Source organism: Halichoerus grypus, chromosome 2, assembly GCF_964656455.1.
Source record: "Halichoerus grypus chromosome 2, mHalGry1.hap1.1, whole genome shotgun sequence".
Taxonomy (NCBI): domain Eukaryota; kingdom Metazoa; phylum Chordata; class Mammalia; order Carnivora; family Phocidae; genus Halichoerus; species Halichoerus grypus.
Genome location: NC_135713.1, coordinates 153,528,169 through 153,541,185, shown reverse-complemented (window position 1 = coordinate 153,541,185; position 13,017 = coordinate 153,528,169). Strand labels below are relative to the sequence as shown.

The 13,017-nt window shown below is 41.4% G+C and overlaps 1 protein-coding gene across 2 annotated transcripts in view; it reads left to right on the top strand.

Moving 5' to 3' along the window:
* The window catches only part of STX8 (syntaxin 8), a 244,844-nt gene that overhangs the window by 138,964 nt on the left and 92,863 nt on the right, over positions 1-13,017 (top strand). For both annotated transcript variants that reach the window (XM_036085742.2, XM_036085744.2), the window contains exon 7: positions 10,290-10,391. In XM_036085742.2, the coding sequence (XP_035941635.1) occupies positions 10,290-10,391 (102 nt within the window). The remainder of the gene's footprint in view (positions 1-10,289; positions 10,392-13,017) is intronic.

The window sequence follows — 13,017 nt, the reverse complement described above, 5'->3', positions numbered from 1 at the left end:
ATCCTTAGGTCACAGCCTGTGTCCCTCACACCTTTTTACTAAATATTTAGTGTTTCACACTACCATTTGAGTGCGTCAGAATGTTTTTTCCGAAATTCAGAAATTTCACAGGATCTTTCTAGACCTTTCAGAGCTCAGTGAGGTTTTTTTTTGGTTTCTTTTGTTTTTGTTTTTGTTTTCCTTGACATGAAGACTCAAGTGTTTTGTCAGCTCAACGAAAATTCATTATTTATTCGGCCATTGTTCCTCCTTCTGTTTTCCTGGATTTTTTTCTCCCTGTCTTTTTTGGTTTTCCCCTCCCGTGTTTTGTCCTCTCTAGCCTTTTCCTGTGACTTCTGGGAAATCATTCAAGCTTATTGTCTAAATCTTGTATTTAGATTGCCATCTGTTTAATTGCCTTCCTTGTGGTTTTTAATTTGACAATTGTACTTTTGTCTGGATGCAGTGTGTCTAGTAACAAAGTTGTTACTCACTGTGGCTTGCACTCCGTTACTGTCCTGTTGAATCTTGTTTTTTAAAAAAAGAAACTGGCTCCTCAAGATTTCTCCTTTTCTGGAAGGAATTGTCTTCTCTTGGGCAGAAGAGGTGAGGGAGGGAGAGGATGCTCCCTCATTTTGAGCTCTTTCTTTACACCTGCTGCCTGTTTGCTCCTCTTCATACAAGGGAGATCAGTGTCCGTCTGTTAGAAGTGGGGAAGGTTCAGGATGCCTGGGTGGCTCAGTTGGTTGAGTGTCTGCCTTTGGCTCAGGTCATGATCCCAGGGTCCTGGGATCGAGCCCTGTGCCGGGCTCCCAGCTCAGCGGGGAGTCTGCTTCTCCCTCTCCCTCTGACCCTGCTCACTGCTTGTGCTCTCTCTCTCTCTCTCTCAAATAAATAAATAAAATCTTAAAAAAGAAGAAGAAGAAGTGGAGAAGGTTCCTCTATGTCAGCATAGACTTTTGGGACAGTTTTAGGCCCAGATGAGGGAAGAAGGAAAGGGGCCTGTGCTTTCTGCTTGGACTCATTTACCTGTCCCTGCTGAAGATGTGAGCAGGTGTAGTAGCCAAGGGGGTTTCTCCTAGGCCTCCAAAGTCTGAGTAGGTCCCAGAGGCTCTGGTTGGGTGCGCTGGAGTTCCCCACCAACTGCCCCTTTTTGGAGTGCCATGAGCGAGTTAGAGCTTCTTTAATGAGTCACAAGATTGATCTTCCCTTCTGTTCCCAGTTTCTGTTCCATATTTGACTTCTTTTCCTAGTGATATTGTTAGAGGTTACCCCACCCCCCCATTCTAAATCTCCATTATAGGGAATAGAGGGAATAAAACGAATACCCTCAAGAAAAGCTCTTTATTCACTCTTTGTTTTAACATTTGTCTTTAAGTGTGATGAGCAATAGAAGCAAAGGGCCTGATAGCATAACGACTTCACAACCACCAGCGCCCACCGTGAGTACAAAAAGGCCCCAAACTTATCTGAAAATACGTAGCGCGCGTTCTGCCTTTAGATAGAATGTACCGACACTTGCAACTGGGAGTAGAGAACATTTATGAAGTATAATTGGAGTCCGATATTTCAATATCATGTATTTCTTCCTGCTTTTGACCCCATCCGTTGTGTGTCATACTTTACATTGTCCGTTGTTCCTTTCTGCATTGGAACGGCCACTCCACTCGGTGTCTCACATTAACACAGGATGGAAATAATAATCTTCTCAGAACCCAATGCAACCCAATCTTTCTCTCGGGAGGCTGGACTGTCCGGAATCCGAAAGAGTCACCTGGTGGTTTCTCCACCTGTTCTCTGCAAGTTGTGTTTAATTTGCTGGTTCGAGACTGTGGTTGGGGGAATTCCCACCTTAGCTTGCAGGCTGCAGGGTGGGGATTCCCCCAGGCTCCCTGCCCTTGGAGATCTGGGAAGTTCCTACCAGCTGACGCCAGCAGACCAACCCCCCAGTGGCAGGATAAACCTTTTAAAAACGGATCTGACAGTATGTTTCAAAGTCCACGCAGCGATCCTAACCACAGGTTGTTAACTTAAGGAAATGAGACAAAAGAAGGAAAATGATCGCGGAGGAAAAAATCCGTTGACTCATTATGTGTAAATATAGAAGCATGTTCTGTACCCCACAATGGGCTATTTTTAATGAGTGTTTATTTAATGGAATGAATATTTTGTAACCATTAGAAATTATAACTGTGAATGGAGACTGTAGCAACATGAAAGAGCACAAAAGGTATCATGTTCATGGGGCAAAAGGATTCTGTGTTGCAATTATATAAAAATAATATGTTTATGTCAAATCTTAGGAGAGAACACATAGAGGTGATTACTGGGGCATTTGGATAACTTTTGACTTTCCCCCCTCTCATTTATAAACTGCTATTAAATAATTTTTATCGCTTAAAAAAATAGAGTTGGTTTTGTAAACAAACAAACAAACAAACTAGTAATCAGAAGAGGTTTACCAACCAAATGAAAAACTTTGTGTTCGGTCTGAGATTAAAAACATCAACCCCCTTGGGACGCCTGGCTGGCTCCATCGGAGGAGTCTACAGACTCTTGATCTCAAGGTCATGAGTACAAGCCCCACCGTTGGGTGTAAAGATTACTAAAATAAATAAATAAACAAACTTAAAAAAAAAGAATCAACCCCCTCAGGGTTGCCTACTGATCTTTGCTGAGCTCATCCACTACAAAGTCTTGATTTACCTCTAAGTTGTAAATATTTACGTAAAGTTTAAAAGGAATCTATCTAGAAACCCAATTAACCCATAACAACTGACAAATACTTAGTGTCAGACAAGGCATGTGTCACACTTGACTCTCTTTAGTGACAGAGGCTGATCAAGCCTGAATTTTATATTACATACTGCAGCATTAGAACTTAACTAGACTGTAATCAATTGCGTGTACCAAGCAACTATATGAAACAGAACTGTTACTGTGGAACAGCCAGATAGGACACGAAGAATGGGTGCTAAAAACATTTGCTTTTGTATATGCTCCTATGTATAAGCTTATCTGTGTTCTGTGCAGACTTAGACAAAAGCTTAAGTGGCATGTCCAATCCTCACATCGTATTGTAGGATGAATTCTGTGCCCAAAGCATCAAGATATCACAAGATCTCAAAATCACTTCCTCTGAGGGTCCACCAAAGTTTTCAGCTAAGTGCTTTTATCCCAGAAGAGAAGACTAGGGAGGTAGATGAGAAGTGTCTTGTGGAAGAAAGAACACTGGTGTTGTGTTCTGGAAATGACTAAGGTGGACCATGAAAAGCAGGCAGGTTTTCGGCTCAATGTATAGAACCTTAATAATTAGAGTCACCCTCCAGCTCAGGCAAGGAACTGATTTCCTCCTGAGTTTCCAAGTTACCAGTCGCAGGGAGCATTCAGCAAAATGTTTAATCATCCTGCTGCCCTGGTTGCTATAAAAAAAAGGAGAGAGACTGCGGGACGATCACATGACCTCTAGCCGCTCTACAGTTTTGTGATTCTAAGGCATTTGCTTTGTCTTTCTAGAACGCGTGCCTGCCTGCCTTCCTGGAAAATCGTAGGAGTATCATAATACTGCAAACTTAATTTTTTTTCTGGTTTACATTTTCAAATTGAGGCACAGTTTACATACAGCAAAACGCACAGATCTTTAGTATTCAGTTCTGGGTGTTTTGACAACTGTATACAATTGTGTCATCATTTAGAATCTTTCTGTCATCCCAGAAAATTCCCTTGTGTGCCCATCTAGTCAGCCCCCCCCCCCACCACCCAGAGGCAGCTACTTTCTAATTTCTGTCCAGTACTATCCTTATACTTCATATAAATAGAATCAGGAAATAAATATTGATTTTCATTTTCTTTTCTTCATTTTAGCCAACAAAATGCTTTTGAGATTTATTAGGTTGTTGCATTAATAAGCAGCTCACTGTTTTTATTGTGGAATAGTATTCCATTATACAGATATGCCTAGCATGCAGATTTGCTTAGCCATTCTCCTACGGATGGGTATTTGAGTTGTTTCTACTTTGGGGTTCTAAGGAATAAGGCTGCTATGTATATTTTTGTGCAGGTCTTTTTGGGAAATATGTTTTTGTTTCTGTTTGGTAAATGCATAGGAGTGAAATTTCTGGGTCGTAAGTTAGATATATGGTTAACTTGATTAGAAGTGACGAACACTTCTACAATTACCTTTGTGCCAAATCATCCCCAGCAATTAGCATTGTCAGTCTTTAATGTTAGCATTCTAGTGGGTGTGAAGTGGTATCTCATTGTGGCTTAAAATTTGCATTTCCCTACTGACTAATGATGTTGAGCCCCTTTTCATGGGCCAATTATGTGTCTTCTTTACCAAACATCTGTTCACATCTTTTGCCTGTTTTAAAATTAGGTTGATTGGGGTGCCTGGGTGGCTCAGTCTGTTAAGTGTCTGCCTTTGGCTTGGGTCATGATCCTGGGGTCCTGGAATCGAGCCCCACGTCGGGCTCTCTACTGGGCAGGAGCCGGCTTCTCCCTGCTGTTCCCCCTGCTTGTACTCTCTCTCTCTCTCAAATAAATAAATAAAATCTTTAAAAAAATAAAATAAAATAAGATTAGATTGATTGTCTTTTTCCTTGTTAATAGATGGGTGTGTTCTTTATATATTCTAGATATGAATACTTCGTCAGATATATGTCCTGCAGATATTTACCAGTCTGTGGGTTGTTTCTTAATTTTTGTCATGGTGTCTTTGGATGAGCAGAAATTTTTGATAAATTCCAGTTGACTACTTTCTTTTCTTTTGTGCATAGTCTTTTTATGTCCTATCCAAGAAATTTCTGCCTACCCAAGGTTATGAAGAAATTGTTCTGTTGTTTTTTTCTAGAAGCTTTACACTTTGAGGTTTTACGGTTAGGCCTTTGAACCATCTCAAATGAATTTTTTGCGTTTGATGGGAGCAGAGTCAAGATTGTTTTCCTCCTATGCGTATTCACTTGTTTCAATATCATTTGTTGTTGAAAAGACTTTTCTTTGTGTATTTGACTGACTTATTGTTACCTTTGTTGAGAATTGAGTACACACACACACACATTCTCACTCACACACACATTCTCACTCATACACATTCACACACACACACACACACACACACAGGGGTCTGTCTCTGGACTCTCTCTTGTTCCATTGATCCATTTGCCCTTCTGCCAATACCACACGGTCATGATTGCTATATATTTATAATAAATCTTGGATTTCAGTAGCATAATACCTCCAACTTTTATTTTTCTCCTTTGGCAAGATTATTTTAGCTATTCTAAACCATTTGCTTTTCCATGTACATTTTAGAATTGACTTACCAGTTCTATTTTTTTTTAATGCTAGGATTTTAAATTAATTAATTTTTTATGTTAATACCAGCGTAGTTAACCTACAATGTTAAATTAGCCTCAGGTCATAACACAGTGATTCAGCAGTTCCATACATCACCCTGTGTTCATCACAAGTGCCCTCCTTCATCCCCATCCCATTTCACCCCTTCTCCACCTCTCCCGCACCCCCTACCCCTCTGATAATCATCAGTTTGTTCTTTATAGTTAAGAATCTGTTTTGTGGTTTGTGTCTTTTTTTTTCCTTTGTTCTTTTGTTTTCTTTCTTAAATTCCACATATGAGTGAAAAACCTGCTAGGATTTTGATTGGGACTACAATGAATCTGTAGATCAATTGAGAGAGAGAAAACGTATCTTTAAAACACTGAGTCAATCTGTGCAGGTGGTAGCAGCTGTCCATTTCTTTAGGTCTTCTTGAATTTCTCCCAGCACTGTTACAGTTTTCCGTGTAGACGTCTTGCCCATCTTTGGTTAGATTTATTTCTAAGTGTCACTGGATAGACTGGGGAGACCCTGGGCCCTGGGACCTCAACCCAATCCGTCCCAAAGGTGTTGCTGAAGGTTCTTGGTCTTGTTAGAAGGAAGAATTTAAGGACAGACACAACACAGAGGAGTGACCCAAGCAGGAACGTTTGTTAAAGTGAAAAATACACTCTTGAGATGTGAGAGCAGGTGAGCCCTGGGGGTTGGGTTTCTATCTTTTATTGATGGTTGATGGTTGTTAACTAGGGGGTGGAATATTCACCTCTCCAGGCAGGGATGCAGGGGTTTGCACCTTTTCTTCCTAATTTAGTCAGGGGTTTCCTTCATGGCAGCCGCCATCTTGGGCCTGGTAGGTTTGATCTGGCTTCTTGTGGAGTGCTGCCAGGACAGGCCTCTGACCTTCCCGAGAGCTGGCCATAACCTCCTCATCGTTGGCCTCCAGGTAGGCTGTTAGAACCTAACTCACCGCCTACTCTCACATAAGCATTTGGTGTACTTTTTGATGCTATTATAAATGGTAGTTTTTTACTTTGACTTTTCAGTTGCTTGTCACTAGTATATAGAAATACCTTGCTCTTTATAATTGACTTTGTGTCTGCAGATTTGTTAAAGTCACTAATTAGGTCTAGTAGTTTTTAAATAAATCCATTGTTTTCTCTGTACACAATCATGTCAACTGCAAATATACGTATTTATATCTTCTTTTCAAATCTTTTGCCTTTCTTTTCTTGCCTCCTTAAACAATGTGGGACTTCTAATAAAATGTTCAACGGAAGTCATCAGAGCAGATGTCTTCACGTTGTTCCCTGATCTTAGAGAAAAAGGGTTCAGTGATCCACCGTTAAGGATAGTGTTAGCTCTGGTGTTTTCACAGATGTCCTCTGTCAGGTTGAGGAAGTTCTCCTTCAGTCCTGTTTTGCTGAGAATTTGTATCATGAACGGACACTCAGTTTTGTCAAATCCTTTTTCTGCGTTTATTGAAATGATCATGAGCATCTTAGTCTGATCACTGATTTCATGTATTTCTCCTTTTCCAATGTTTGTGTTTAGAGCAGTGCACTTCTGTCCAAGCTCTGCTTTAGTTGCATCCCACAGACTTTCATTTTGAATTCTCATTATCATTCAGTTCAAAGTATTTTCTGTTTTTCCTGTGATTTTTATTTTTGTCTCATAGGTTTTTCAGAGGTGGTTTCCGTAATATTCCAATGTGGGGATTTTTTTTTAGTTTTCGTCACATGTGCTCTTTCACCATGGGAAAAGGTTTCTTTTCATCTCCGATAATACTCCTTGGCTTGAAGTCTGTCTGGTGTAATATAGCGTAGCCATGTCGGCTTTCTCAGGCACACACTTTATAGGCCTTATATTCAAAGTGAATTTCTTGTGAAAGCATATAGTTGTTCTTTCTTTCTTTCTTTCCTTTTTTCTTAATCTTGGCTGATATTTTTTTTTTTTTAAAGATTTTATTTATTTGACAGAGAGAGACGGAACACAAGCAGGGGGAGTGGGAGAGGGAGAAGCAGGCTTCCTGCTGAGCAGGGAGCTGGACACGGGGCTCGATCCCAGGACCCCGGGATCATGACCTGAGCCGAAGGCAGACGCCTAAGGACTGAGCCACCCAGGTGCCCCATTGACTGATATTCTTTGTCTTTTAATTGAGGAGTTAGTCCATTTATATTTAATGTGACTATTGATATAGTTGGGTTTAGGTCTGCCTTCTAGGTATTTGTGTTCCTTTTGTCCTGTCTGTTTTTTGTTCCTTTGTTCCTACTTTCCTCCCTTCTTTTGGGTAAATCCTGCATTTTTTTAGTATTTAATTTTATTCCCTCTGTTTTTCATTTTTTTTTAAATCTATACTTTTTGGGGTGTGTGTGTATGTGTGTGGTTTTCTTTCTTTTTTTTCTTTTTTTAAGTGATTGCTTTAGATCTGTGTTGCTCAAGACAGTAGTCACCATCCACACACAGCTTTTAAGTTTCAATTAGTTAAAATATGAAAAAATTAAAATATGTTCCTGGCTTAAGGAGGGCACTATTGTGATGAGCACTGGGTGTTGTAAGGAAGTGATGAATCACTAAATTCTACACCTGAAGCTAATATTACACTGTATGTTAACTGGAATTTAAATAAAAACTTGAAAATGAAATAAAACATGTCCCTGGCTATAGTATGGAGAATGGATTGAGAAGATGCAGAACTAGCAACAGGAAGATAAGTTAGGACATTGTTTTTGGAAACACTGGCACGATTTTGTGAGATATGAGTAACAGAATTTAAGCGATATCGTGGGATCGAGAGATCCCAGAGGCAGGGTCACCTGAGTGGCTGCAAGTGGCATGTCCAAGCTGGGGAAGGGGGGAGGCCGAGTGACTGAAGATTTCTGGCGTGGGCCAGCAAGTGAATGTCGGTGCCATTGATGGGGACAGGGAATGTAGGAGGGGACTCAGGTTTAGGGGAAGATGAAGAGTTTAGTTTCAGAGACCTTGAGAGTCCGATATTTGTAGAAACCTCAGGGTACAGATAAGTAGTAGGCAGTTCACTGCCTGAGTCCAGAATTTTGGAGAGCTATGTGGAGCAGATTTTCAAGTTTTTAATTTACATATTGAGGGACACCAAAAGGTATGTAAAATCACCATGGTAGTATTAGAGTAAAAATACACAGCAGTGTGGGATTGTCAGCATTTAAGGGGAAGAGGAGACTCTAGACAGAGCTTGGAGACAGATGGAAGGAAGACGGGGAGAGAGAATGTCACTGAATATGAAGGAATAGAGAGTCACGAGTGAATTGTTAAATGGCAGTGAAAGGTTTTCTAGGCAGGTGTTCTATAGGTAATATTTGACAAATTTGGCTTAGTCTAAGATGCAGCAGAGTGCTTTGAAATTATGTCTCTCTTTTAGACTTCATCCATTCGTTGCCTTTATCTGTGTTTATCTGTATTTATTTTATCTGGCTGTGTACTAGGCACTCTCCTGGGCATCACAGGTAGAGCCATGAATGAAAGGGAGTCTCTGTCATACTCTTCCCTCAAAGGAAAGACATGCGAGCAAATCATTAGATGTGAAGCTTAAAGGTCTGTAAGTAAACAGAGGTGGTAGGAAGGGCTGCAGGAGCCAGGAGAGAGCAGCCAGCTCTTCTGTGCCTTCCACATGCTGTTCATTCCATACGCGTTGCTCTCTTCCTACCTCTTCACCGACACGGCCTTCAAAACTCAGCTCCGGCATCCTTCTGGAAACTTCCGTCGATTCCTTTTATTTCTTTAACAGAAACAGTGACTCATATTGGATAGTGTATCTCTAAAGCAACAACAACAACAACAAAAAAGAGCAAGGGAGGAAGGAGTGAGGAACAGGAACCAAAATTGAAATAATAAATGTGTACTCATTAGAAGAAATTCAAACAGTACAGAAAATGCAAGGAAGATCATCCAGGATCCCAGCACCTAGAAATAATCATTATTCACATTAGGTTGACATCATCCAGAAATATCCTTGTAGGTTTGTCCAATATGAAAGGGTGGATAGAAATAATTTTATATCATTAGGATCATGCAATATATACTATTTTAAGTGTTGCTAAGTGCTTAATTTCACTTTAAGGAGATTAGCGTAGTGTCAACGATACTTCCAATTTTAAAAGAAGAGGATTAGTGTTTAAAAAAAAAAAGAAGAAAAGCTGAACTTCACATAAAGTGTTCTTGACAAGAGATAGTAATTACTAAAAGATCCGTCTAAGGTTGACAAAAAAAAAAGATGGTGGTTTTGAAAAGCCGTGGGTCTCCATGTTTCCCTTTTCAACAGCTCGATAGGACTCCTCTGTGAAGTGATGGAGAAATTAACACCTCCAACTTCCTTCCACCTTTCTCCCCCCAACTGCTTCCTGACTTTCAGTTATAATTATAGCATCACTGTTTACAACATTTATCTACCTTTTTGTAAAGTAATCCATGTATCTGCTGATCCCCAGCTCAATATTTCGATGGCCCCAGCTCTCTCCAGCATCTCTTCGGTCATGGTCTCTGGCTTCTCCATCCTAGAGTTCTTTATTTCTACTTGCCTCTTGGTTGGCTAGATTTCATCATCAAGCTGTTTTCTCGAGAAGGACCCCAGTAGTCCCTGGAGTCTCCCATAGTCCATCCACCAGCTTTATGCTGGAATGACAACTTGGCCAAGCATAACTTTGCTGGGTCCTGCTTTCTTTCCCTTGGATTTCTGACAGTCCTTCTCTGTGTCCCAGCCTCACGGGAAATCACTTTTCTTCTTTACTACTACTCCCCCCACACCACCACCACCCCCTTTTATGAATCAGAATTGCAGATTTCAAAGAACATACATGAGCTCTTTACCTTTCCCTTCACTCTACCTTTCTTCACCCTTCACAGGAGAGAATTGATTAGTAGGGAGGCCACAGCTCTGACACTGTGATGTGAGCTGGAGTATTTCTGGAGTATTAACCATGCATCTCTGTCTTCCTTTCTAGAGATAATTGATGACCTTGCCAACCTGGTGGAGAACACAGATGGGAAGCTCCGCACTGAGACCAGGCGTGTGAATATGGTGGACAGAAAGTCAACGTCTTGTGGTAAAGGATAGCTACCCTTATTGTTCTGCCTCTCTCATTGCTCGCACATTTACTCTACTTTCAGTTTCCCACATTGTCTAATTATTGCAGGGATTTGGTTGCCCTTCTAATGCAGACAGTCCCATTTGATGAGGCACCGAAATTGCTAAAAGAGACCCAAATCTTGCTAAAATGAAGTGAGTTGTAAGGGCGCCTGGGTGGCTTGGTCGGTTAAGTGTCTGACTCTTGGTCTCAGCTCAGGTCTGGATCACGGGGTCGTGAGTTCAAGCCCTGCATTGGGCTCCGTGCTGGGCGCGGAGCCTACTTTAAAAAATAATAATAAAATAAAATGAAATGAAGTGACTTGCTACAAATGTGGGAGAAATCCAATGCATTGTTATTTTCTTTTTTAATTTAAAATAGGAAACCTCTGTGTATGCTTACAGAGAATACCAGTTTGGGAAATTGTGAGACAATATACAGGTTGGTGCTGGTAGATCCTCGTGGGTATTGAAGGCCATCTTGCTTACTTTGTGCCTTTTTTTAGTCACAAGCTTAATTGTTGGAGCTTGGACCACAGAGCAGTTAAGAGGCCAGGTTCTGAAGTCTGGTTGAGTTCAAATCCTACATGTAGTGACGTTATCTTTGGCAATCGCCTTACCGCTTAGTACCTTGTACATGAAGTGGGGATACATGGGCCAAGATAAGAATCCCTTGGTGGGATTCTAGCAATACTGATTCTCTGGCTTTGCCCTAGAGCTTCTGATGAAGTAGGGCCGCGTTCCGTGCTGTTTGAACTATTTATCGCCTGTGTGCAGTGCCCTGCCCGAGGCCAGCAATGATAAATGGTAGTGACAGTAGGAGTGGCCACAGTGATCATTACTGGGTGCTTCGTCTCACAAAGGTGCACGAGGTTTATGAAGCTAATACCTTTCTTACAAGCAGCAGTACGATAGCACTCAAAAGCACAGTGATCTGAGCACATGCTTTGCCTCTTGGCCCTTTCGATATGAAAAATGCAATGGATCCCTCTGATCTGTCCAGTTTTAGAACAAGGATCTCTGTGCGGGGGAGACCTGAGATGTACGGCCCGACAGGCATTACCTTCTTTACCTGATGTGCTGGCTAAACGGAAGTCTAGAACAACAGGGTAGCTGAGGACAGGCAGCCATGGACTCTGGGACCTCCGGAAGGGGGACTCTGAGGGGCCTCCCTGCTCCCCTGTTATCACCTGTCTGTGCTCCCCAGCCCCGGAGTTCTCATCCGCCAGATACCAGCCACGCTGTGCTTCTGTTCCCATGGACGTGCGCTTCTTTCTGCTTCCTGCCGAAAGCAACACCTCCTTGTTTCTTGCTTTACCCACCTTCTCATGTAACTTCTGCCCAGGGAGACTTTGTTCTGCACTAGATCATTTGGAAGCAGAGAGATGCAGGTTCACCCCCCTCTTCCATCTGTTACTGTCTTTGATCTCTATAGAAACTTAATCTTATTGACTCTTAAAAGAGTCGGTAACCTGGTTATCAAAATTAAACTGTATAGAACATGTGAGGGGTCTAAAGCTGGCCATCTTCCCTGACTTTCCGTATTTATGTGGAGAGGCCCTGCAGTGTGTGGGGGTGGGGGGTGAAGAGTGGGGGCTCTAGAGCCTGGGCTTGCATCCCAGCTCCACCAGTCACCAGCTATGCAACTTTGGGGAAGTCCAGACTCCCCTTTGCCTCAGTTTTCCCGTCTTTGAAATGGGAATGCTAATGGTATAGCCCGAGAGCGTTGTTGTAAGGGATAAAGGAGTTAATATAGATAAAGATATAGGTATAGTTACAGATGATATAGATACAGATCAATACAGATACGGAGCACTTAGAACAGTGTGTAGCACATAGTAAGCTGTAAGTAAGTATTAGCTATTATCTCTGTCTGTCTAAAGTAGGGATAGTCTGGGGCACCCTGGTGGCTCAGTCAGCCCGGATTTGGGCTCAGGTTGTGATCGAAAGGTCGTGGGATCGAGCCCCGCATTGGGTTCTGCACTCAGCACACTGAGTCTATTTGAGATTCTCTCTCTGCCTCTGCCTCTCCCTGCCGCTCACTCACTCACTTTCCAAATAAATAAACAAAATGTTTAAAAATAAATAAAGTAGGACTAGGCTTCCCGATTCAGTGACAACTTTCTCGAAGTCTTTGTTATGTGCGCAGCCGTCATGTTGTTAACTATTTTGGCATGAACGTATTTATACATATGTTGGTAAGCTTCTTGTATTTGCAAACCAGTGGCCCTCAGCACACGTTACTCGTGAAGTTGTAATGAGGAATGTTACTTCTGTTGCTAGTTTTTTATTTTACGGTATTGCTTATTGGTGTTGGTGTTTATACCCAGAAATGTGCATAAAATCTTCTAACTTGAACTCTGTTCCATTTTTTTAAATAGAAGAAATGTAGAGACTCCCATAATTACTAAAATGCGTGTTTTTAAAATAAGTTAGCTGTAAATTTATCTTATGTGCCATTTATATTTAGTTATATATAATGTGCAACAGAATTACAGTTGGCCCTTGAACAATGCAGAGGTCACTTGCAGGCAAAAATCTGCATATAAGTTTGACTCCTCCAAAACTTAATTATTAATAGACTACTGTTGACTGGGAGCTTTACC